Consider the following 27965-nt stretch of genomic DNA (forward strand, 5'->3'; position numbering starts at 1 on the left):
CCACTCTTGGCACAAGCTTTACGCTTAATTGGACGGAAAAGGGGAGTATTAGTCATTGTTAGCATGGCTAATATTCTTTAATATAATAATAAAAAAATATAATATATATACTTACATAAAAAATATAAAACAAAAATGTCATCCAAACCACGGTAACGAATTGAACGGTTGAATGGCCAGGCTTCTATTATGCTGACCGAGGTAACTGCCAGACCTCCGGTCACCCGTGGACTCCACGAGACGGGAGACGCTCGCTCACTGTTGATTGGCTACAATGTATTGTTGTGCCAAGAATACCATTCTAGCCAATAACAACAATTGCGATTGTAATAATGATTGATGCAGGTTTTACGGAATCGAGCTGCAGATGACATTAAAAGTTGTGCAATGTATACTTATAATTATTTTGTAGAGGCTTTGAATAGGACAATTTTATTTACTGATTAATTATTATTTATTCATTGATCATTGGATTGGTGCCAACATGTCTACCGAGCATCGACTTCACACAAACAGGAGGTAGGTAAGTAGTGGAGGTTTCGAAAGTTAAATCCGGTACATTATAATAGAAATATTATTACATCGTGTTCGACGGATTTAGCGGAGGGTCAGCTGACAACACGACCAGTCGGTCAACCCGCTGATTGATAGGTGTGGGTGTCGCTAATTAGCACGACACTGTCTTGCGACGAGTCGCTGGAATAAAAGTTGTATGTTACTGGATAACTTATCGACTGATTACAGATTAATTAGTAATTTTATTACGGTGCCTATAAGTATTCGTTTGGTTACTAACCCTCGACCTAAAAAGAGGGATGTTATAAGTTTGACGTGTGTATCTGTGTATCTGTCTGTGGTATCGTAGCTCCTAAATTAATGAACCGATTTTAATTTAGTTTTTTTGTTTCTTAGCTATAATCCAAGAGAATCGGTTTAGCCGTTTGAAAGTTATCAGCTCTTTTCTAGTTACTGTAACCTTCACTTATCGCGGGTGTTACAAATTTTAAATTTACACTCTTGTTAACATTAACAATTGTTTATATCAAAAATGTAAAATGTATTACTAATGTATAGTTTTACTCGTACCTTCCAAGTTCAATTTTATGATTCCTGGTATTTCAATATTTATTTTATACACTGTAATCTCAACTGTCTTCTATATTTGTACGCTGACATGGCTATGTGCAGATCTATGTTTCTTAGATTTAACACCTTACTTACACACATTATGCAAATAAATAATTAAGTATATTTTATTGCATTGTAAACATACATTGAAAAAAGATGCCAATGCAGACTTTCTTGCCTGCTCTTCTCAGTAGAATTTTCTTTCCGAACCGGTGGTAAAGTCTTGACATAATAATTCTTAAATAAGGGGCACAGGTTGTCTGCCCTGCATTCAATAAATTAATTAATTTAATTTTATGTATGTACTTAACTGAATATTGTAACCCGACGTAAGCAAGACGATTTTAGGCCATGGTTAAGTTGCGGGAAAAAAAGGGGTGACGAGATTAAAAAGTTTTCAAACAAAGTAATTATTTTACATAGGAACACATCATATACACATAATCAACATACAAGTCGAATTGAGAACCTCCTCCTTTTTTTAAAGTCGGTTACAAAGTCGCGACGAGATAAGAAAAGGATGTGCAACAAAATGTCTCAAGTCTGAGATCTTATGAGATCTCGCTAACCAAATTAAAACGTGGGGATAGTCGGAAAAGGTCGTGATAGCGTGTGATACGTCGCTGTTGACTTGTTGGGCAACAGTACGCGCGCCGCGCAGCCGCGCGTGTGCGCCGCATTTTCCCGCCAAGCGCGATACGCGCACACGCGTCCTGGATTCCAATTTCAAACGTTTAAAAAAAGCGGCTTAAAACAGTTTACTTTTTTTATAAGTATAGAAAAGTTTGGTGATTAAAAAGTTTTGTTTACTTTTTCCATCCATCAAAAAAGTTTGTTAATTGAAAAAGTTTTTAAAGTAATCGTAACTTTAGCGACAAGTTTGAATAACGCTTTTTTACATAAAAAAAAAAAACACTGAAAAAGTTTGATGATACAAAACAGTTTTTGTACTTACTATTAAAAAACCTAACTTTACCAGATTAAAAAAAAAGTTTTGGGGTTAAAAGTTACGTAATAAGTTTGGTGTTCTCATTAGCTTTTTATACATGGAACAATATTAAAAGTTTTGTGTTATTACGTACCTACGTATATAAGAAAGCATATTATTTCACAAAGTGACTTACAAAGACTTTCAAGTTTAAAATAAACAAACTTCGTTCATTTGGTTAGAAGAGCTTTTGGTATTCCGTTTTTCTAAGACAATTTTAAAAAGAAAATGTATGGGATTTCGATGGGTTCTGTTGCCGCTGCGTCAGGAGCGGCGCGGTAGTTTGTGTTGTGCGGTGTCGTGATGGTGCCAGCATGTGGACGCTCGGCCTGCTGCTGCTGCTACTGAGTGAGGCCCTCGCCCGCAACGGCAGCTTTGTGGCCTTCAACAATGTGGTGAGTTCTAGACAAATAGGTAGGTACATATAATCTGATGGCCACTATGTCAGATCATCTCTCAGATTTAGGGCATAACGCTGGCCAAGTGCTGATTGGCAGACTTCAAACAGTTTTGAGACCACTATGGAGAATTTCCAGGCATGCAGGTTTCCTCACGATGTTTTCCTTCACCGTTAAAGCAAGTGATACTTAATTGCTTAAAACACACGAAACTCGGAAAAGTTAGGGGTGCGTCACCGTTATCGAACCCTGGACCTCCCTACTTGGAAGTTCCGACGTCTTAACCACTATTTATAGGCTATCACCAATTTCACATATGAAATGTAGAAATAGTCGTGAAAATAAAGTGACAAATAGACTTATATGACTACGATTCCCAATTCCTCTCCGAATACAAGCGAAAGCTTACCTACTCGTATGCTGAGAGCAGGTATGTAGGACAATAAAAGTGCAACGGATAGGATTTTAACGTACGACCTTTCGGATTTGAGTCCACCCCTTAACCGTTGAGCTGCGTAGCTTAAAATATTTTTCAATACAGTTGCTCTTAAAATGCAATTTCGATGCTAGTAAACATAGCTTGTAAGTTAAATTTACAACACGAGTGCCATTTTTTTTGGTAAGTTATAAAACTCTAGTTGACAACAGAGACAGCAGGGCGCCACCGGAAGCTACTGTTTAGGCTTTTTACGCACTGCATCCGATCCGAATCTGAGAACTCTCGATCCGAAGTAACCGCTTAACGGAGGAATAAATTGAGATTTGAGCAGTTTTTCTTCTGGAGAATGTTAAAATTTGATACACTTGACGAATCTTTTATCTGATAATAGGAAAATGAACGCAAGTTCCTAGCCTATCAAGAAGTAGGTATAATTATTATTAAGATGTTAATGTCATGACGCCCCGTTAAGGCATTTATATTGCAATACTTATACTTATTCCATTATATTAGTTATATAAATTTTACATTATGGCTGCTTGCGAAAATAATATACCTACTTAATTATTGCAAGACGTGCAGGTACAATTCAAACATTAACGAAATGTAAATCATACAGAAGTTTATATAACTGATTAATTTGCAAAGAAAACGCAACCTATTTGGTTTGCAACACGATTGCGCCTTGCATCCATTGAAGGACTGTGCGCGCTGAACTTTTGAATTGATATTCAAGGACGGTACTCTTACTGCATTGTTCTACTTGCATATACTTGCTATATAATACGTATTATATAATATACGTATAGAGAAATTCGAGCATGCATTATATTTATTGGCTTCCTTATATTTTTTACTGATATTATATGTTTATAACGCTCACAAAAGATATTAGCTTATACGTCCGTATTAAGATATATATTAACTAGTAACGTAAAATATTATTGTTTAATTAATGTATAAACACAAGACGTAAGTATGTAGGATCGAACTGAACTGACAGAAATGAAAAGTTCTGTATTGATTCGAAAAATATTTTACTCATCCCTTCGTCATCTTAGTAGATACATACTCAGTATATGTATATGTCTGTTCAACCGTCTCCACGCGCAGTTTGGCTTAACCACGCCAACTATGGGCACGATAAAAACCTTAGAAAGCTGCGATTCTGTGGCAAAAGTCAAAACCTACAAAATAATGGCTCTCATCCGTATCCAGCCATATCGATTGAAAACCAACGAACAATAACTTTGGAACACCAAAAGCTTACATAACTGTGTGTCTAAATAAAGTACCGCATAATTTAGTGATTTTGAGTTCATTCACTTTAAATTAATAATATTCTCATTTGTTATTCTTGAGAGATTTAAAGCTAAGACAAACAGAGCGCGCGGCGGCATGATGGAGCGACGGCAACATATCCAACGCGCCAGAAGCTTTTTTTATACGACGACAAGTATACCTTGATTGCGACCTCATATTATAGTGGTGGTAATGTCTATGATGGAAGCCTTGAAGAACTTGAAATTGGTGTATGGTGGTAATCTATGGTTTCCTTGCTGCAACCGTGTATTTCAGCCAATAGTGACAAGTGTCAGACAATCAAAAGTGATTGCAATTTTCACACTTCTTCTCTCTAGCGTTTGTCTCGGTTTACACCAGTATCCGTTACAAAATAATTGTCAAACTACGACGATAGGCCTGCAGCTCCTTGTGTCCGTATAATGTCTTGCCTAGTAGAAACCGCCGCGCGCCGTGTTTGTTTCAAGCTTTAAATACCTGGTCGGGTGAATGAAGGAAACGTTGATCGTTTCATAAGCAAGAGGTTAGAGGCAGTGGATGGTGCTTTTGCGGTGTTTTGTATAAGCTGTTATGTTTGTACAACCACAGTTTAGTCATCGTACAGTTGGGAAATTGCCTTGGGTTGTGTGAAAATATTGGCTATCAAAATAATATTACTTATTAACTTTTCAAAATAAGTTGTATTCAAAAAAATCAAAAACACGACTGCCCTGCCAAAATATGAACAAAAAGTAAAAAAAAAACACGTATATGAAAATGACGCCATACGCCGCCATATTGATTTTTTTCAAAAATTGTATACCAAGTATCACTTGGGATGATGTAAGGATCGATACCTCATACATCCAAATCTGTTCAGGAATTCATAAGTTATGGTGGATAAGAAACTCACATACCTACATAGGTACCAAAACACTAAAAACACTCCTTTTTTGGGCAGTCGTTGTTATTTTTACTAATCTAGCAAGCATCAATGCTTACTAGATTTCAGAGAGTGCACCATTATATTTTGACTTGGTTCCTTCCTCATCTCCTCTACTATCGTATTGCTAGGCATCGCCAAGTTCTGTACCCGTACGTAGTCAGTCGTAAGTTTCAGGGGCACATACAAAGAGAAATGTTTCCTTATATCTGATTCGAACCGCTAGGATATGAAATGGCCTTATGACTGCAGTTTTCCCCTCCAGTTTTAACCTAGGTACATTCAAATCAAGAATATCTTCAATGGCATTTTCTAGGCATGCGCGCTCCAGCTTAGGTTGCATTACCACTTGACAGGAGGTTTGATTGCAGTCATGAGCTAGCTCACTAATTAAAAAATTGGTTGTCTGTAAAGTCGGTTTACTGACGATAGTTGAACGTGACAACAAAGGCCGATTGTGCTTCTTTGTCGCTCGTTCCGCGCTCTCGCTTGCACTTCAAGCCTTACATGGAACGCCTCAGAGCGAGGTAACGCCGCATGAGTCATGTTTTTCGTGCGTGCAGCCGGCTCTATCGAATTATAAGACGTTGTCACGTCAAAAAAAAACAACAAACTTAGTATTGTAGAATGAGATTCATACTGCTCCGCAAGTTTATTTATTTATTTATAAATAAATTATATGTACATGATGTTTATTATTTACATTTTATGACTTTCACCTAACTCGTGGCCCAGTTTGTTATAGAGCTGGCATAATAATTAGTAAGTAATAACTTATTCTAAGCATACAATATTTCCTACATTACTTAACTTATTCCAACCCACATAGCTAATTATCCTTAATAATAAACAAGTAAGTACATAAGTTTATTAGTTTCTGAACGGAATGATAGCTAAACTGTGGTTACAACATCATTAAAACTTTACTGAACGCGCGTTGTTGTGGTGAAACGGTAAAATAATAGAACAAATTACTTGTCTGTACCAAGTTGTTTTGTGACTTGCTATATAAAGGTCGTCCTCTACTCTGGGTCGTGTCTTTACAATAACTTAATTAATGCGTCTAGACATCCATACTAATATTATTAATGTGTCTGTCTGTCCGCTACCTTTTCACGGCCCAACAGTTTAACCGATTTGGATGAAATTAGGTACAGAGTCAGCTTATATCCCGGGGACGGACATAGGCTACTTTTTATCCCGGAAAATCAAAGAGTTCCCACGGGATTTCTAAAGACCCATCCGCTCAACCGATTTGTATAAAATTTGGTACCGAGGTCGCTTGCATGCATGTTATTGACATAGACAACTTTTTATCCCGGAAAACAAAACAGTTTCCACGGGATCTTCAAAAACCTAAATCCACGCGGACGAAGTCGCGGGCATCGATATAATTTAAGTATTTAGTCAATATCGCATTGGTAGAATTTTAAATGTGTGATGTTTAACTGTACTTTTAATAATGATGAAATAATAATAATAATTAATAACAATTTGTCACCTATGCATTTAGCGCATCGTTTATCCGATTGAGTTAAAACATTGTTGTTGGAACTTGCGGGGAGATTTCGTTCAAAGACTCACTACCCGTATTGTAAATAAGAAAGTGTGTTTGTTGGTTAGTCCTCCAATCACGTCGCAACGGAGTAACGATTGGCGCTTTTTTGCAAGGATGTCTATAGTTAGAGACCTGGAAAGTGACATAGGGTGTACTTTTTATCCCGGAAAATCTAAGAGTCCCCACAGGATTTTCAAAAGCCTAAATCCACGCGGACGGAACGGCGGACCTCAGCTAGTCACACTATCACACTAATATTATGAAGGAGAAAGTTTGTATGTGTGTGTGTGTGTATGTTTGTTACTCCTTCACGCAAAAACTTCTGGACGGATTGGGCTGAAATTTAGAATGGAGATAGATTATACCCTGGATTAGCACATAAGCTACTTTTTATCCCGGAAAATCAAAGAGTTCCCACAGGAATTTTAAAAAACCTACATCCACGCGAACGAAGTCGCGTGTATCAGCTAGTTTACTATAATGTTCTTGAATCAGCCATAAAAGTGACTAATATGACTATGTCAAAATCAAACCAGATCAAAATAAACTAAATTTTGTGCAATACCGTGTTGCCACAGTGCACGTTTACCAAAATTATTTTCCTTAACTGTGGTTTTTCTGCATTAGTCACACTGTATAATCTTAGCACATAACATATTTTATTATGTGGTCTGAGCCAGTAAGATAGCTATCGGGTTTCAAAACGCTATATGTACCTAATTATAATTAAATATTAATACACCATCCAACCATCACCTTTCGATAACCTTGACAGCACTTTACTTACACTTACTCAACTCATGGTTGGTCAATTTTAGTTCGAAATGGTTTCATTTGGTAAAGAAGGACATCCTGTGTCACAAGCCTACCTTTATGTGTCATATGGCGAAAACCAAAAAAGACCTCAAGGTTGGATTAACATTGCCTAACCTGCCCATAAAATGTTATCAATGCGACCATGTTATTAGACCATTATGTCTTCGAACAGTGCGTATTGCTAGTGAGGACATGTTATGGATCCGAGACATGGTCGCTAACTATGGGCCTCATAAGAAAGCTCAGTCATTCAGTGGGCGATGGAGAGAGCTTAGAGTTTCTCTTTTTTTTCTTCGGGGGCGGAATCAAATCCCTACGGACTTCTGCCTGCTGGCAGGGTGTGTCCGACTCGCACGAATGAAAATAACCTCCCCATGTCTGCCAAAGTGAGCACGGAACTGCGTGGCATTATTTCGTGCTGACCTCCTAAATCTCTATCTTCTTCTTTTCTTCTTTTTCTTTCTGTTCCCTTCGCATCATGACAGCCCTCAGCATTTGGCTATATCGTTGCCAGGCGTCTTCACTCGACAGCATGCTAGAGTTTCTCTACGTGATCAAATAAATGAGGAGATCCGTAGGAGTACCAGTGTACCGCCATAGCACATCGGGTTGCGAAGCTGAAGTGCAATGGGCAGTGCACTTAGTTCGAAAAACCGGCCAAGTGCGAGTCAGACTCGCACACTGAGGGTTCCGTACTCGGGTATTTTTTCCAACATTTTGCACGATAAATCAAGAACTATTCTGCATAAAAATAAATAAAAGTCTGTTTTAGAATGTACAGGTAAAGCCCTTTCATGTTATGATACCCCACTTGGTATAGTTATCTTACTTTGAAAATTGAAACATATATATTTTTTTTTAATGATGCGCCTACAAATTCGCGGTTTTCAGAATTATTCCTGTAGGTACTTGTGCTATAAGATCTACCTACCTGCCAAAATTCATGATTCTAGGTCAACGGGAAGTACCCTATGGGTTTCTTGACAGACACGACGGACGGACGGACGGACGGACGGACAGACAGACAGACAGACAGACAACAAAGTGATCCTATAAGGATCCTGTAAGGAGGAAGGAGTTATCACTTACTTATTCAACTGACGATTGGTCAATATTAGTTCGAAGTGATTTTATTTGGCTAAGGAAGGACATCCCGTGCCATAAGCCTACTTTGTATGACATTTGGCGAAGATCCAAAAAGATCTCAAGGTTGAACAAACATTGCCTAACTAAACATCCATAAATTAATGTTATTAGTTCGGAAAAGTGTTTGACCACGACTGTTTGTTTATCTTTTGTCGGCACGGATTTAGTTTGCATCCCGGAGACGGATGTATAACTCGTCGGACTGAGGTTTTTTGCACACGCGCGTGGCATCCGATCCTAGTCCGAGAATTCTCGATCTGATGGTGTTAGTACAATATTAAACTTAAAAACTATGTTAGTATAACTTAAAAAAAAAAAAAAGTTGAAAACTAATACCTAACTGCGATCGTCTTAAGAGGGGTGTCTCCGTCACTCGCTTCATACAAAGATAGTTCCAATTTCATTTTAATATTATGCGACCAAAGTCCATGAAATTTTGCAGACATATTCTAGAAACTAATATCTGTGTCTGTGGTTTTCCAGATTTCTGTTAAAATATTCGGTTTCAAAGTTACGCGGTCTTAAAAATTTTCATACAAATCTTTGAGCCCCTGTAATTTTAAAACTACATATTTTTAGAAGAATCTAAAACACCACAGACACAGATATTAGTTTCTAGAATATGTCTGCAAAATTTCATGGACTTTGGTTGCTTAATATTCAAATGAAATTGGAACTACGATTGTATGAAACGAGTGACGGAGAGAGCCCTGTTAATAAACGCTGAAATATTATAGTTAAATTGTTTTCTGTCGCTTGGTATATTTTAATGTTGTAGCTGTGGTTGTAGTACATTTGTATTTATGAACTCAAAATTTTCTCCTCTTTCATTTGACACCCCACTCGATACAATAGCAAAAAAAATATTTTGGAGACCTCCACTTTTTTTCACCGTTAGGTAGGTAAATTACAGGAAAACACGAAATTTCAAAAAAAAATTGGAGACTGTGTAGTGTATCTTTTTCTTCATGTGGTGTCCTTACCAAGGTTGGCAATTTCAACTTTTCAAAGCGCTATCACACGTACCCAAAATCATCATGATCAACGCACCGCTGGGTCATCATTACTGAGCACGGGATCTATTGCTAAGAACTCTATAAAAATAGAGCTGCTTTCCCCCAGCCCACTACTGACCACGGGGTCTCCTCTTGGCATGAGCAGGGTTTAGGTCATAGTCTGCCACGCTGGCTCAGAGCGGATTGGCAGACTTCACATACCTTTAAGAACATTATGGAGAGCTCTCAGGCATGCAGGTTTCCTCACGATGTTTTCCTTCACCATCAAAGCAAGTAATATTTCATTGAACTCTGAAAAGTTAGAAGTGCTCTCCCAGGATCGAACTGCCGATCTCTCGAGTAGAAGGCGGACGTCTTAACCACTAGTTACTAGGCTATCACGGACATATGTTATGGAGTAGTAATAAGTATTTATTTATTTAATCAGAGCGGCAAATGTGCCAATTAAACTAATCAGAAATTATAATACATTGTATGTACCTACCCAATAAATTATCGAATACCGACGAGGTCATCCGTCCGGACAGTGAGGCCGACATTTGTACATAATGATAGGTAATAATGCGTAACGAGCTAATATAAAAATAAACCGGTGAAGTGCGAGTTGTTCCTCACTCTTTTTGGGTTCCGTACATTATTATGTTATCATCATCATCGCGTGCATTTTTGGCGATCATCATCCGAAAAGCTTCTCTATTAAAAGCCGCCTCTTATTATGTTATGGTTACAGTTATATGAATCCTTGTTTTCACTATTTGTTGTATAAATACAGTATAATATGGCGCATGATATTATATCGAAATATCGTATTCCTAACTAGTTCAGTTTTGAGACAAACCCTGCCCTAAAAATCATCTAAAACTGATAAAGGCATTTCTTCATTTCTGAAGATGAAAAAGAAAAATATATATTCGTACTCTTCTTAATGAGTAGGGTATAGGTAAAGGTATGAAATAATGGCAATGATTACCCCAGATCTTAGGGTAAGATTAGAAATATTATTTTTTTCGGACACTTTTTCATGTAGGTATGGGAGCTCCCAGTTCAGTTGGAGTCAACGTTTTACGCAAAATGCCAAAGTTTGAGGTTTGTAACTCATCGTCTACGAGCTAGAGACCCGTGACAGACAGACATTAGGGTTCCATTTTACCCTTTGGCTACGGAACTCTGAAAACTAATAACAAATACAAAGTAGTAAAGTACACACAAAAACTGACTTGTCTCTGATAGTTTACAAGCCGTAACGATTCCGTAACGACTAGGTTCATGTGCCTACGGGTTTTTTCCATTAACTACATATTTATGACAGTGTAACCATCTCAAAGCATTGAAAACCAGGATAAACTTTACAAAGACACAAAAAAAATATTAAGAGTAGGAAGGAGTAGTTCGTTCGTGCGGTTAATTGGCACTGGTTCAAAAAGAAAAAATCATCAAATTTAATTTTGTGGTTATTAAAGTCGGTTTTTTGTTTTTTTTTTATTAATCTACTAGCACTCCCAATAAGATCAACATTAGCATGTCACTGACGTGATCTTAAAGTTTTTACCCTTCACGAAAACCCAAAAGGCAATTAGAAAGGCGTTCCAAAACCAACTGCACTTAGACTTTTGGGCGCTAAGAATATAAAATGTAAATAGTCATACGATTAATGTTAACAAATAAATAAAATAAATCAGGTATCTATGCAATAGAAAAAAAAGATGCATTTGAGGATTCGAAATCACTTTGTGCAAAGTTAATTTGAATTTATGTGAAAAAAAAAACATTTCTGTTTTCAACCAGTTTTTACTTTAATAACACACTTGAATCAGGACATGTCCTAAAAAAACAGAATACTATGCAACTCTAAATGAATGTGTTAAAATTCAACAACCACGACTTTCGTTAATTAATCACAAAACCTCAATTATCAAGCAAATTATTGTTTCACTACATTACATAATATACGGGATACGGGCTATGTTATCACTACCCGTATTTGCGAAACTGTGCTGTCTGTCCTTCGGAGCAATGGATCGACATAATGACGTGGAGTGGAGGCTCGAGAGTGACTTATCCTGGAAAATCAAAGAGTTAACAGGGCTCTCTCCGTCACTTACTCCATATAATCGTAGTTCCAATTTAATTTGAATATTAAGCAACCAAATTCCATGAAATTTTGCAGGCATATTCTAGAAACTAATATCTGTGCCTGTGGTGTTTTAAATTTTTCTAAAAATATGTAGTTTTAAAATTACAGGGGCTCAAAGATTTGTATGTGAACCCGAAGATTTTAACGGAAATCTGGAGAACCACAGGCATAGATATTATAGTTCCCGGAACGTTTCTACAAAATTCCATTGAGTATGATTGGTTAGTATTGGTTATAGACGAACTACGTTTGTATGGAGCGAGTGACGGAGAGACCCCTCTCGCGGACGAAGTTGCGCGCAACAATTAGTAACCTGTATAATATTATAAGGTACTAGAGGATGCCCGCGACTTCGTCCGCGTGGATTAAGATTTTTATGGATTCCGTGGGAACTGTTTGATTTTCCGGGATAAAAAGTTGCCTATGTCCGTCCCCGGGATATAAGCTAACTCTGTACCAAATTTCGTCAGAATCGGTTACACTGTTGGGCCGTGAAAAGGTAGCAGACAGACAGACAGACAGACAGATAGACAAACAGACAGACAGACAGATAGACAGATAGACAGAAACACTTTCGCATTTATAATATTATATTATATTACAAATTAAAGCATCCTTGACTTTATATTATTTTATACAAAATAAAAAATAAACAGCCAAGAGCGCGTTTAACTCTTTTGTAGAGGGCTCCGTAGCATACAAATACGCGGTCTACTACAATTTTATTTCTAGTTATGAACCTAATAATTATCTTATTAACTATCCATATCAATTAAATATTATATTAACTAGATCATGCCCGCGACTTCGTCGATGCCTTCTTCGGGTTATAATTTTGTCTATAATTTATCTATTGAGAAGATGGCGCAGTAAGAAGACAGACATAATAATTTCATACTTAAAACACATTTAACTTATTTTCTTATTTTAGTTAGCTTTTAGAAGCCTAATGCGAAAATTCTGTTTTAAAAAAATCAACTTTTTACTTGATGAATTATGTATAATATTATGATTCTCAAAAAAAAGTCAGGTTCGTTTTTTAAACAAAAATTCACCGATGATAAGTATGGAAAAAAATCAATTCTTAAATAATACATAAAAATGCTTTGTAAAAGCATTGTTTAGATAAAAATACATTCTTTTTTGTACAAACGTATCCGTCAAAATCTAACAATCTGCTCGTAACAGCATATTTTGAACAACTTGGCATAATATGCATTCAAGAAGTTCTAAGCTATGATGAATTAATGTGGTTAATGTTTTGCAAATTATTATTTTATGGTTCATAATTATTATGAGATACGTTGCTTAATGGGTGCGGTACATCACTATTTCACTTAATTCTTTCGTCGTACGATAATTTTGGCATTAGATTTTATCTCTGTGTGCCAAATTCTCTTACGTTTTCCTTATCCGAAGGGTGCCAATTTAGTAATCTAAATCCTCCACGTCTGTCCGTCCATATTTACACAGAGTTTGTGTATTTTTACCCCCGACCCAAAAAGAGGGCTGTTATTAGTTTGACATGTGTATCTGTGTATCTGTCTGTGGCATCGTAGCTCCTAAACTAACCGATTTTAATTTAGTTTTTTTTTTAAAGGTGGCTTGATTGAGAATGTTCTTAGCTATAATCCAAGAAAATCAGTTCAGCCAATTGAAAGTTATGAGCTCTTTTCTAGTTACTGTAACCTTCACTTGTCGGGGGTGTTATAAATTTTTAATTTACACTTGTTTAGGTAAGTACTTAAATTTTTGACGTGACAACGTCTTATAATTCGATAGAGCCGGCTGCACGCACAAAAAACATGACTCATGCGGCGTTACGTCGCTCTGAGGCGTTCCATGTAAGGCTTGAAGTGCAAGCGAGAGCGCGGAACGAGCGACAAAGAAGTACAATCGGCATTTGTTGTCACGTTCAACTATCGTCAGTAAACCGACTTTACAGACAACCAATTTTTTTGCATTAAATTTAAAATTTTTGCTTAGCTTTCTTCGCTATATTTTTTAATATGGATTCTATTTTGTCGTAAAATATATAAGTAGGTAAAAGATGAATATGTAGAGTGTAGACCTATTTCATAAGATGTTTACACGAAATCAGCCAACACGAAGGAAGGTCTTAGTGACGAAAAATACACACCAAAACCAAATAAGTATAATGTACCTTTATTAGTTTTTGTTGCCTTATTGAGAGAAAGGCTGACCTTAAGATGGTACCGAAATGTCAAGGTATGGCAAATGCAGCAATGGCTGTGATTTTATTTTTTGTAAGTGTAAGAGGTACTGGTCAATTTACAGTATTACTGTTTAGAAAGCATACAGTAAGGCAACCATTAATTGTTCGGACAATCTTTAAAAGCTTGTTAAATAATAAATCACACTAATATTATAAAGGTGAAAGTTTGTATGTGTGTGTGTGTGTGTGTATGTTTGTTACTCCTTCACGCAAAAACTACTGGACGGATTTGACTGGAATGCAGATAGATAATATCCTGGATTAGCACATAGGCTACTTTTTGTCCCGGAAAATCAAAGAGTTCCCGCGGGATTTTGAAAAACCTAAATCCACGCGGGCGAAGTCGCGGGCATCGGCTAGTATCTAAATATATGAAAGGATAACGCGAGTGACTGACTGATCTATCAGGGCACAGTTCAAACTATTGGACGGATCGGGCTGGATTTTGCATGCAGATGAGAGATGCTACACACAACACCCCCTAGATAGCTATGATGACGTAGATATCCGCTAAAAAAGGATTTTTGAAAATTCAACCCCGAAGAGGGTAAATTGGGGTTTGAAAGAAATAAAACCACCTTACATCATATCGGATAAATCGGTTACACTTTAGAGCCTAACCAACTGAGGTGAATGCGATCCTGTACTGTATGATTGTTAAACTGTGATAATGTGGTAACTCAAAAACTCGCACGGATACCGGTCAAGACGGATTCTGGGCCGGTCTTGATCAGTCCATTTAGCTGATCGGGAGTAACGCGCCTTATGTCATAACGGATAAATCGGTTACACTTTGGAGCCTAAATGTGCAAGCTTGTTTTGTAAGTTTTGTGCGATATTTATCGTGGTATTTCTAACGAGTAATAACTTATATTTAACTATATGATGCCCGCGACTTCGTCCGCGTGGATTTAGGTTTTTTAAAAATCCCGTAGGAACTCATCGATTTTCCAGGATAAAAAGTAGCTTATGTGTTAATCCAGGGTACAATCTATCTCCATTCCAAATTCCGTGCGGGTGTGTAGGGCACCTCCGATTGCCATCTCGACCTGTCACGTGCTATAGACCATATAAATAACTACAAAGTATGTCACAGGCCAATACCAAACTCACAAAGTGCACGTGTCATCGTACTTCATAAGCAGCTGAATATTTACGACGAGGTTGTTTTATCACTGCCATTTTACTGCAAAAATGTTTTATTACACGCTTGCTAGGTATGCTAGTATACGCGCGCGGGCAGCTTTTGTGTAAAGTTTCATACGCACCGAGCGAATTATTAGGCGTTGATGCTACTGACATATTTACCGACTTACAGTTTTTTACCCGACTACGGCAAAGCCAAAAGAAAGGGTTATGATTTTAGCAGTCTATGTAAGTATGTATGTATCCAGATTCTGAGAGTTCCACCGTAGTCGGGTTTTAATTATTAACTTTATCTTGTTTTTTGTTAAATTCCAATTTCTCCCCGATTTGGTGGTCGGAGACCGTGTCAGCGGTTTATAATATTTTGGTCATTTATTTTTATTATTTTATTTTATTGTCTTTTCTATCTTAAAAGTCTCTTTAAGTGTTTTCTAATAAGTCGTGTGAATATGACGTGCGTAGGTATCCGTATTTTTAGATATTTAGAATCAAAACACAATTTTACCTTAGCATTTTCTCATATTATTACAATATAAATGATACTTTTAAGAGCTATATGGCTATATTACACTTGTATGTTTTGTTTCCATTTATCACGCGGTGAGCCACCTTTGTGCAGAATTTAAGGGCATATATCTACAGTTTAGTCAACAAGTCTGATTAAGTACAAAAATCTGTAGTGTTTTAACTCTAACCAATTGCAGGAGAAAGTTAGCGTTAGGGTCAAACTTGACAGTCAAAAAACGAGCAAATTGGGTATTAAAATTTAATATTCTTTCGTAGATATAATAATTAAGGTTATAAGTCAAACAGTAAAAAGTCATATAACGCTGACTTATGTAGCCAAAAGTGTATTTTTTTTAGTGTTAAAAACGTTAACAGTGACCGTCTGTGGTATATTATTATTAGTAAATGAATCCTTAATATTTTTAATGTTTAAATGCAGACAGTTAAGTATGCCTCTTGCCTTATTTGACATCTGACATGTTTCAGGCTAAGTACCCACTTACTTTGTAGTGATTGCAAAGGTATTCACACATAGTTGATTTATGTTCATTTTATATTTATTCGCAAGACAAGCGGAAAATTTCGAACATCATCTTAGGTTTAATAGTCTTGATAAGTAGCATCGGACGCAATAGGTATTTGGTTGAAAGTTGGAAGATGGCAGCTTCACGAGTCTCCTTTCAGAAGGATTAGGTATTAGGCTTTAGTCTGCCAAGCTGGCCAAGTGCGTATTGGCAGACTTCGCACACTTTTGAGAACATTGTGGAGAACTTGCAGGCATGTCTTGGTTTCCTTGCGATGTTTTCCTTCACCGTTAAAGTAAGTGATATGTTATTGGTGGATGCCCAGGATCGAGCACCCGACCTAACGAAAAGAAGTCGGCGACCAAATAATCTATCACCGCTTTTAATGTCTGGAATGTTTGGTATTTTTCCAGCGGGAAGTGGAAGAATTCCAGGCATTCCAGGTGATTGAAATTACGGCGTAAGACATGGCGGTTATATGATCTTACTCTGTGTGCTTAGTGCGAGTTATAAGTATTGCACCAACGTTGATAGATTTCGAGCGTAGGGTCGAAACAGTTCAGCGTTAAAGTAAAATATACCTTAATAGGTTTGATTTAAAGATCAAATTCGTTTTTAGCCAGTGCGCCAAGCGGAAATGCTTGGAAATGCTCCACTCCAGCAGAGTGACATTATTAATAGGGCTCCGTTTTTAACCTTTGGATACGGAACCCGTAAGAGTGAAAATTTCGATCGGTTTCTTTATTATAATGACCACAGCGCTCACCATTGTGGTTGTACTTAGCCTCAAAAGCTCAACGGTTGAGGAGCGGACTGAATTCCGAAAGGTGCGTGGTTCAAACCCCACGCGTTGCACTATTGTCGTACCTGCTCCTAGCACAAGCTTGACGCTTAGTTGGAGGGGAAAGGGGAATATAAGTCATGATTAGCATGGCTAATGTTCCTTAAAATAAAAATTGCACCAGGGAGGTAGTCAAACCATGCACACTGCATCTCATACTAAGCCTCAGATCCTAAAGTTCTAAAACCGGCGCACTTTATGTCGATTGAGTCTCAACGACATTTTTTAACGTATCAGCGCATATCAACGTATCAACATGAGCCTGTTCTGTTGCATAACGACACTTGTTACTTCTTTTTCCATACAATTTATGCGTATTACGTAACGACCGGCGCGGTTTTGAGGCATTTTAAATTGATATTTTGACCCCGTTGCACAGGCTTTGGACCTATTAAGTAGGTATAAAAAATACCCGGCGAAATTGTTGTGGTAATTTCGGAGGGGTATGACAGTTTCTGTAAGCCCATACCCCTGGAACAGGTATTTTGTAGAAACTTTCATGTTTGGAATTTGGATCAAAGGAGGTTAATTGCACCCGTTCGAAATCAAAAGTCTGGTCGGGTATACTCAGGAAATTATAGTTCAAAAGTAGATCAATCTATTGCATAGTTTAATTAGTGTCTACCTAGTCTAGAACCTTTGGCTACGCTACAGTACTATTAATTCGAAGCATCTAACATTTCGGTGTGGCTAAGAAATCAAAATATACCAATACAAAGTAGGTACTTACTTACCTAGAAAGTAAAGTAGTTCATTAGAAAATATCTAGGTATTCTCAATTTCTAAGTGCTCTATTTTCTAAGTAGGTATCCCCAACTCATTTTTAACAGAGCGAGGTTTTCGAAGCTTTTGGGGTGAATTTAAATTTCAGATTCTATGTCAACAGAATTTGCAGATAAACTACTTCTTAATAGGTTGTGACAAAAATATTGTAAATTGACACATAATATATAATATTATGTTGATAAGGTAAAGTAAAGTAAAATATTCTTTATTGTACACCAAGACACAGAAATGTATAAATAATAAAATAGATTTTGTAATATGTAATTGTTACGAGTAAGTCATGGCTCATGGCCGAAATTGTCGATAAGTTACTTATAGCAAAGGTTTTATTTGTCAAAAAGGCCATAAAATTTTCGACAGCTAATACAGCTTCCTGGCTAAAGCCCTACTCCACAGAAATGTGAATCAATCTGCATAATATGCATTTAATTAACATATTTTAAACCATGTCATCTGATTTGTTTAGAAATCATAAAAGTGACGTAAAAGCGGGTTTATTCAAAAGATAATTTAATTAATTAATCAGTAGGATTAATAGGCATATTAAATAAATTACGACGGTAGGTATATGTATATCGGTAGTGGTGATAGTGATACAAGTAATTATTACAAATTAATTAGTTACGTAGCGACGTGACCACGGGCCACGGAACTGGGTCATCATTCCGATAAATGAAACAAAATTTTATACGATAATTTATAAATAAACAGACCCAGTTCCTGACAGGTTATGAAACTTTTTAACAAAACCTCGAGGCTTCACCTACAAGTACACTGCAAGGCTTTAAAATGAAAAAAATCCCCAAGTCCCAACATAGGCCGTCCTGGCAATACAGCGTGACTTAAGAGTTTTAAATCTATACCAAGTAAACACTTTGTCGTTGACCTCGAGGACTCAACTCCTCCACCCTGATGCTGTAAGGAATTGCATTCCTAAATCCTGATTATCCGTTTAAATGTTTTTACGTGGTACGGTAACGAGTTGCATCCTGGGGGACGGGCTATTACGGAGAGGTTACTTTTGTCCTGGGTAATCAAAAGTTCCCACGGGATTTTTAAGAACCTAAATCCACGCGGGCGATGCTGCGGGCAACAGCTATTATTAATAGGTATATATTTAAATCTTGGACTTCACGTTAGCCCTAGTCAAATACCTAATGTTTGACAGAATAGGTCGATTCAGGATTAAACCGAGAGCTCACTCTGAAATAGACGTGAAGTCTACACACTTCCAGAGCGGGTTATTCAGTATATCCCCCTAATTACCCCCTCTCGAATGGATACACGGAAACACATATTTTCATCCACCATACAGGGTGGATAGTCGGAATACGTCACATGAGTAGATATGTATACATCGGGTCGGTTTGAAATGTTACGAAAATTAAAGTAGGTATACCCCTACCTACTTAAGTACTTGTTGATCAACATGTTAATTCAACTGTTGCAAAAGACCACAGAGTGCAATGCAAAAGTGCAATCGTCGGGCCCTGCTCATAAACCTCTTCAGCTAACCTTTTCAGCTTTCTGAATGCCTACAAACAAGGACGCAACTATCCCTAGTTAAATAGTTACTAGTACTCGTAGAATTTTAACTAGGTACTTAATCATGTTTTATATCTCATTTTGACGATCGATGCTGCAAACGCGGTACCTACGTACTTAGGTAGGTATCACACTTAATATTGTAAAGGAGAAAGTTAGTATGTGTGTGTGTGTGTGTATGTTTGTTACTCCTTCACGCAAAAACTACTGGACGGATTGGGCTGTTTAGAATGGAGATAGATTATACCCTGGATTAGCACATAGGCTACTTTTTATCCCGGAAAATTAAAGAGTTCCCACGGGAATTTTAAAAAACCTACATCCACGCGAACGAAGTCGCGGGCATCACCTAGTTACCAATAATAATAACCATTTGACGCTGCATCATGTACCTATGTCCGTATGTGTGTCAATGATGAAAAGCGGATGCCATAGTTCAAGCGATAGGTTACTTCCATAAGAAAGAAGTTAATAATATAGTGTTATTGCTATAAAACACATCTTTATTGCGGCGATTATTATGTATTGTGTGCCACTTTTCACTTTTTAAGTACTTTGAAGTAGATAAAAATGGTCGTATGGAACCAGTTTAATTTACATTCGTTTGAATACTAAATGAGATAATATAGTGATAGCGTGATATCACAGAATTTAGGAGTAATTAGGATTTCTGTGAATAGTATGTTCTACCGAATTACATATTTTTACAGATGCTTGCTTGCTGGCTTGCTTTTCCTGCATGCTTAGCAGTGGGAACTGGGAAGGCGGGCGGTGCATATCGCATGTTGTATGTGGCACTATACAAGGAACCAAAAGCTTAATTTGCTATAATCCGCCAAACCAACGAAATCTGTATGGTACGCAGGAACAAATTCCATTCACCACTCGACGCGCGTTTCGCCCCGACAAGCATCCTCAGGAGATGTAGACCTTACAATGTCTAATTGCATTGACTTTGCAATGGTGCTGCGTACCATACAGATTTCGTTGGTTTGGCGGATTATAGCAAATTAAGCTTTTGGTTCCTTGTATATCATGGACTTCCCTGCCATAACGCCTGCTTCTATAATACGTATGTGGCACTATACAGATTTGTCTTGTACCCCTATTTTATCTGTCAGTGATTGAATTTTCAAAAAACCCTCAGCAGATGTCTACGTCATCCGATTCGTCCAGTGCGTTGATAGATCAATCAATCAGTCACCTTTCCGCTTTGTACATTCAGACTAAATTTTTCAATCTCATCATACAAATCATTTACATTTTTTTTTGGGGTTCCGTAGCTCAAGAGGAAATACGGAACCCTTATAGAATCACTTTGTTGTCTGTCTGTATGTCTGCACGTCCGTCTGTCCGTCGGTTGTATCTGTCAAGAAAACCTACAGGGTACTTCTCGTTGACCTAGAATCATGATATTTGGCAGGTAAATAGGTCTTATAGCACAAGTAATAAAAGAAAAGATCCGAAAACTGCGAATTTGTGGTTACATCACTAAAAAACAAATTAAAATGAAAAGTAAAATAGCTATCCTACCAAGTGGGGTGGGTATCATATGAAAGGGTTACTTGTACATTCTGAAACAGATTTTTATTGATTTCTATGCATAACAGTTTTTGATTTATAGTGCATAATGTCGAAAAAAAACTCGAGTACGAAACCCTCGGTGCGCGAGTCTGACTCGCACTTGGCCGGCTTTTATTATGTCATTCATGTTTGATGTTACTTTAAATATCCATGAAGCAATTTCACTTGCTATTCTTTTGTGGTCGTGATGCGAAATTTGTTCTGGGTCAAAGCCAACGATGTTCTCGATACGATTCGCAAATTACTGTGTCGACATACTTTATATACTTATTTAGGTATAAAGAGCAACTTGGACATTGCACTGCACTGTAAAGAGCTTTCACCTGACTTAAATAATTAAGTAATACGTGACCAATCACAGAAACAAGTGTAAATTAAAAATTTATAACACCCCCGACAAGTGAAGGTTACAGTAATAACTAGAAAAGAGCTGACAACTTTCAAATGGCTGAACCGATTTTCTTGGATTATAGCTAAGAACACTCTCGATTAAGCCACCTTTCAAACAAAAAAAACTAAATCAAAATCGGTTCATTAGTTTAGGAGCTACGATGCCACAGACATATATACAGATACACAGATACACATTACACACGTCAAACTTATAACACCCTTCTTTTTGGGTCGGGGGTTAAAAACGAACTGCCGATAGATAGCGGCAGTTATAGTAAAATTGTTTTTCTGTCACCCGGTATATTTTTATATTTATGAACTCAGTTTTCCCCTTTCATTTGATATCCCACTCGATACTATAGCAAAAATTTTTTTTAATATCCCCAATTTTTTGAATGTAATATCCGTCAGGTCGATTTTTCCGTATAAAATGTAGCCTATCTCACAAATGACATGCCTATGTCATGTCATAATAACAAATTGATTGACACCTCATTCATCAAAATCGGCTCAGTAATTTAGGCACACATACTTACATCATTAGACTGCTAAAATCATAACCTTCATTTTGGCTTTGCCTTTTTTATATCGGTTTTGCCTTTTTTTTTAAATTACGGGAACTCTTAGATTTTCGGGAATGAAAGTACCTAACCTCTCTGTGTAAGTACCAAATTTCGTCAAAATCATTTCAACGAATGGGCCGCGAAACGCAGCAGACAGGCAGACAGACACACTTTCGTATTTATAATATTAGAATGGATTAATATACTTTTTTTTAATTGAAAATATTACAATGAAACAAATTCAAATTCAATGATTTATTCAATAAAATGTAGGTACAATATGTTAAAATAATGTCTGATGAGCCTTATACATTTTACCACTATAACTGGTGTTTGAATATTTCCTTAAATTAAATTAAATTAAATACAAATAAAAGTCAAGACTAAAATATTAAGTAAAGAAAGACATACTTACATAGACTTTACACAAGCAAAGTATAAAATAATAGTTAAATAAAGATCAAAAATGTCAACATTATAAAAACCATATAAAAACAAATCAAGCTACATATATAAGTCTGCAATGGTGCCAAGAATACTGACTGCATTTCCGCACTGAACAGTCAGGCTGATCCGTTGCGCGAAAAATGAGCCAGCCCTTCTGTCATGCGATGAGGCTTTAAATCGCAGTGAAATGTCACGTAGAAATCTTGGATTTATTACAAGGCCCCGCCGGCTCTTCCGCACACCTCACAGGCGTTGGGTGACTGTATGGTTTTTGTTAGACTGCGATTACCCTACATCAGCAAGGTCATCTCCTCACTTGCGAAGTCACGTCACACTCTTCCTGGTCACGACGTCTCGACACTCTCCCAGTGTGAGCGAACACAACTAACACTTCACTTCATGCATGCAGATGACCGGTGTTATGTAACACACACTTAAGACACTATTGTACGCTATTCTTTACCTCTTATATGGACGTTGGGTACATGACTATTGACTTGATAAGTCTGTTTATTTGACCGATTCAAAAAAGAATGCGAAGCTTGTATGCGAATAGGTATATTAATTCAGTAATAGGTATACGTTTAAAGTACCTACGTATTGTTAAGTTATCTCTACCATGAAGACGAGCCAAATGTAACTCTTATCATATTGCTAATGGCTGGGTTTCTGACTCCTTTCCACAACGGTAGGAGTTTTCATGAGATATGCCACAGATAACGAGAATGGAATATGTGTTGGGCGCCCGATCTTTCGCGTTATATACCTACTAAATCATTAAGGTGACAGCTAACATCTAATGACCTAAGGGTTATTAGGTAGGTAGGTAGTATCAGATGCTAGAGGTGCTTCTATCACCTATCTATCACCTAGAGGTACCTATCACCGCTTACTTACACTCGTACTTATACAAAGAAGAATTTATTGATGTATTCCATAGTTACAGGAAATACTGTATAATTTAAATCATTGCCTACTTCGTTGTTTAAATAATCTGGTTTCTATCTTTTCCAGTGGACAGTCCACTACCCAGCACGCAAGTCCAACGTTCGCCGGCAGAGCACCTTCCCGCCCTCCACACCGTTCCCCTGCCAGGACTCCATACGATGGGGCCGCAGCAGGCAGGTCCCCACGTCCGTCCACCGGCTGAGGCCAGGGGACATAGACGTGGTGGCTGCGATAGGTGACTCCTTGGTCGCTGGTAGCGGGGCGCTTGAGGAGTTTGCCCTCGGAGCCATCGTGGAGTATCGAGGAGTCTCGTGGTGTGCAGGTTGGTTTTCTACTTGAGTATTGGCGGCGAGGGACAGATTAGAATTGGGGTAAGGCGTAGTCTTCCAAAACCTCTTTTTTATTTTCTATTTAGATACAAGTTAGCCCTTGACTGCAATCTCACGTGGCGGTAAGTGATACTGCCGTCTAAGATGGAAGCCGGCTAACCTGGAAGGCATAATATGGCAGTTTTTAACCAATAACCCCTTAGTTTCTACACAGCATCGTACCGGAACGCTAAATCGCTTGGCGGCACGGCTTTGTCGGTAGGATGGTAACTAGCTACGGCCGAAGCCTAGATAGACTAGATCAGAGATTTAGAAATTATAAAATTCTAATCGCCTGCCGGGAATCGATCCTTACCACTGCGCCAGGGAGGTCGTTTTTCTTTCTTTCTTTCTTTCTTTCTTTCTATTCCAGGTGGTGACAGCACCTGGCGGGAATACCTGACGCTGCCCAACATCCTCAAGGAGTACAACCCCAATCTTCGCGGCTACTCCACGGGTACGGGAGAGTGGCTCGCGAAGAACTCTCGGCTCAATGTGGCCTTTCCTGTCGCTTCTGATCAGGACGCTTACAAGCAGGCTAAGGTTTCTATCCTCTTTATTTATTTCTTTATACGGGGTGTAAGCAGAGCGCTAGCAAAAACTTAGCGTTATTATTATACCAAGTTATCACAATTGATTTTCTGGGATTAAAGTAGCCTATATTATCACTCTTCAGGTTTTTAACTACGATGGATATGCAAAAAATGCATCGATCCGTTGCTGCGTTGCGACTTGATTGAGGGACAAACCAAAAATAAAACATATTATTAAACAAACAAACGCACTTTCGCATTCATAATATGGGTAGTAATACAAGCTGAATCCCGCGACTTCATTCACGTGGATTTCAGTTTTTGATAAATCCTGTGGAAACTTTCATTTTCCGGGATAAAAAGTAGTCTATGATCCCTTGCTGCGTTGCGATGTGATTAAAAGACAAATCAATAAACCAACAAACAAAAACCCTTTCGAATTTATAATAGTTATGGTTAGTGATTTGATAAAAAAAGAACGTTTTCTATTTCTACCATTACAGACGAAGACAATTTCCAAATACAAAATCATATGTTTCGTTATCATCTCATCCTTCTTTGTAATAATTTTATAATTACTTGTTGACCTCGGATTTATTAAAGTGTAAAATAAGAAGATTTAACAAATTCTTAATTAGCAGCTACTTACTAATTTCATCAACTTCAAATATCTAGGCCATAAAATTACCAAGGTTTGATACTCAAACCCCATCTTTTTTTAACGTTACAATAAATCTTAAAGCAACGTTATCTAGGCAATGTACAAATCATGCCCTCGTGGAATGGTGCAATGAATACTGCATTATCGCGCTGGACAGCCAGGCTGATGCTTTGCACAAAATATGAGCCAGCCTTTCTGTCATCAGATGAGGCTATCCGCGGTGAAATGTCTCGTATTTTTTTAGCACTGAGACCATGAGGACTACAGGTTTTCGGGCCATAACAAGCGCAGGCCAAGTCACAGCTCCAGACTATACAGTTATACAATAATACGTATTGGAAATGTACAATTTGACCCGTGTGAACTATGCTAAACGACTGCGCACATAACTGGTTTGCGTTAACGAAATTACCGGTGAAATATTACATTACAAAGCTCAGTTACAAAGCAATTAAGTAAATAATACCTAACATTTTTTGCTGAGCCAACACAACACTTTTTTTGTTTTATAAATCTCTTTCGGTTTCTTCGCTACTGTTAAGTGATAAACAAGTGATAAAGAAAATCATCATTTTCATGATCTTCTACCAATAGACGTTCAACGCTGAACATAGGCCAAGGCCTTTCTAAGGTCTCTTCTAGAGACTTCCACACGGCACGGTCTTGCTCCGCCTGAATCCTGTGGCTCCATGCGACTTGTTTGATGTCGTTTGTCCACCTCGTAGAGGGTCTTCCACCAACGTTGCACTTCCTGTTTGCCTTTCTAGCACGTTGGGACCCCAAAGTGTATCGTTTTTATTATATAACTGCCCATTGCCACTTCAGCTTCTCTTAATCCCTTTTAGCTACGTCGGTTGCTCTAGTTTTCTTATCCACCTCATTTCTGAATTTATCACTGGTTTTTTTAGCAACGAAACTTACCCAATTGGACATAATTTCCAGATCCTCGTAGCCCGCATCCGCTCGTCGCCTGACATCGACGTGTCGCGCGACTGGAAGATGATAACAGTCTTCATCGGCGCCAACGACCTCTGCTCGGCCTCCTGCCTGTCCCCCGTGGCGTGGTCCCCAGCCGCACACGCCAGGAAGCTGGCCAAGGCGCTCGACTACTTCCACAAACATTTGCCCAGGACTATCGTCAACCTTATACCTGTACTAGGTTAGTCTTTACCAGTGTAAAATATGTTTGACACAGGTGATATTGTGTGATCAGGCTCCCAAGTTAAAAAGGTTAGTCAAGGTACTGAACTACTTCCACAAACATTTGTCCAGGACATATTGTCGATCTTATAACTATGTTTGAACAACTATGCCAATAGAATGGCTTCGGACTGTAGTGCAAAGCAATGTCATCCCGTAGACGTAGATAAGGCATGACATGATTCATTCGTCTAGGCTCTAGCATCTTCAACCCTTTTGTCTCCGATGATGCATGGTCTGTATCGACAGGATTCAAAGCTCAAAACGAAATTCCTCTTCAGTTTGACCATTATTGTATATGTAATCATTTTAGAACCAGAGTCTTATCCAATTATTTTTGGTTTATGATCTAAGGTTCATGGCATATTCTTTACAAGTTAGATTCTAATAGTAACTCTTGTATTTACAGACGTGTCAGTGTCAGTACGGGTACTACGGCCGCTCATGTGTCGCCTCATGCATCCTCTGTTCTGCACGTGCTTCCACCGAGGCGGAGGAGAACTGCTGGACCTGGTGCGGCAGGCGAGGCGGTACCAGGCTGCGGAGACTGCTCTAGTAAGTTATTTGATACACTTCGCCTGTATGTCGTGTCTATCAAGACCGGTTTGCCAAGACAAAAAAAAGTACCTGAATTTCTTTTTGATTATATTACAAAAAAAAAGTGTTATTTCTTACGATGGTACGAAACCCTTCGTATGTAAGTCTGACTCGCACTTGGCCAATTTTTTGACAACAATTCAGGTTCTCATACCGATTGCTATTGCTGAAACCTATGCTTTACGAAAAAGAATTTCATATCCTGTACTTCTTTCTGCAGATAGACTCCGGCCGATACGACACGCGCGACGATTTCACGGTGGTGGTGCAGCCGTTCATGCGGTTGTTCAACGCGCCGATGCCGCCGACTCAACCGTTGTCACTCGTCATCCACCAGTCCTACATCACTCATGACTGCTTCCACTTCTCGCAGAAGGGGCATGCACTTGGTAATTGACTTATTCCTATAATGTAGGCAAGTGGGTTTAAGAGTCTTTAACTGAGTTTTTTCCGTAGGAGGGAAAGCACCATGGGTATTCAAGTTGCGTAGTACCTACTGGACTCCTAGCTAGTTTAAGCTGGACTAGCTTAAACCCCTCCTTTCTTTAAAAAATAATATTTCCGCATTGTTGGTCTAGCTCATCTTCCTTCTTTTTCATCCTTATCCTTTCTTTCCACTATGCCTTCCATGTATTTCTGGATTTTTACCCATACCCTTTCTCTTCCAGCATTGTACATATGAGGTTCACCACTCCAAACTCACCTCCCAAGTAGCACATCCACAACATCCCTCCATTTTTCCTGAAATATATCTTTTAGGATTATGCAATAAATATTTGCTTATCATACTATACTTAGTGTGATATAGAAATGTTACATAGAACCTCTATGTTACATCTCTGTAACTATATATGTAACTTTTTGTTGTGCTTTGTATTTGTTTTTTGTACTAATTTTGTGGTGTACAATAAAAGTATACTCATTCATTCATTCATTCATCTCTATTAAGCATTTTATTTTCCTTACAGCTGCGAACCTTCTGTGGAACAACCTGCTGGAGCCGGTGGGCAACAAGTCGGACAACGTGCCTCCCGTACTGATGCACTCCTTCCGCTGCCCCTCGCGCCGCTCGCCCTTCATCTTCACTGCCAAGAACTCGCAAGAGTTCTTTAGGACTGGCCAACAGGAGGGCGCTTTTGACTCACTATGACTAGGATGACGCAAAGAGGCAAGTCTGACAACATGCCCCCCGTGCTCATGCACGCCTTTCGTTGTTGACTTACTCTGATGAATAGCCGA

At 38.1% G+C, this 27965-nt stretch overlaps 1 protein-coding gene across 1 annotated transcript; it reads left to right on the plus strand.

The window, feature by feature from the left end:
- The first annotated feature begins 1790 nt into the window (after window positions 1–1790).
- On the plus strand, window positions 1791–27884 carry LOC123867582 (phospholipase B1, membrane-associated-like). The gene is made up of 7 exons (XM_045909679.1): window positions 1791–2511; window positions 23434–23689; window positions 24109–24278; window positions 25872–26088; window positions 26539–26684; window positions 26947–27115; window positions 27695–27884. Exons 1-7 carry the CDS (start codon window positions 2431–2433, stop codon window positions 27874–27876), a joined length of 1221 nt encoding a protein of 406 aa, XP_045765635.1. The 5' UTR covers window positions 1791–2430; the 3' UTR covers window positions 27877–27884.
- The last annotated feature ends 81 nt before the right edge of the window (window positions 27885–27965 follow it).

Source organism: Maniola jurtina, chromosome 8 (assembly GCF_905333055.1).
Source record: "Maniola jurtina chromosome 8, ilManJurt1.1, whole genome shotgun sequence".
Lineage (NCBI taxonomy): Eukaryota > Metazoa > Arthropoda > Insecta > Lepidoptera > Nymphalidae > Maniola > Maniola jurtina.

What these genes read in the sequence shown, in the direction of transcription:
- LOC123867582 (XM_045909679.1), top strand. Translation starts at nt 2,431, where the DNA reads ATGTGGACGCTCGGCCTGCTGCTGCTGCTACTGAGTGAGGCCCTCGCC. An exon ending in TTGTGGCCTTCAACAATGTG is followed by an intron (nt 2,512 to 23,433) that starts GTGAGTTCTAGA and finishes TATCTTTTCCAG; the next exon opens with TGGACAGTCCACTACCCAGC. An exon ending in ACGCTTACAAGCAGGCTAAG is followed by an intron (nt 24,279 to 25,871) that starts GTTTCTATCCTC and finishes CATAATTTCCAG; the next exon opens with ATCCTCGTAGCCCGCATCCG.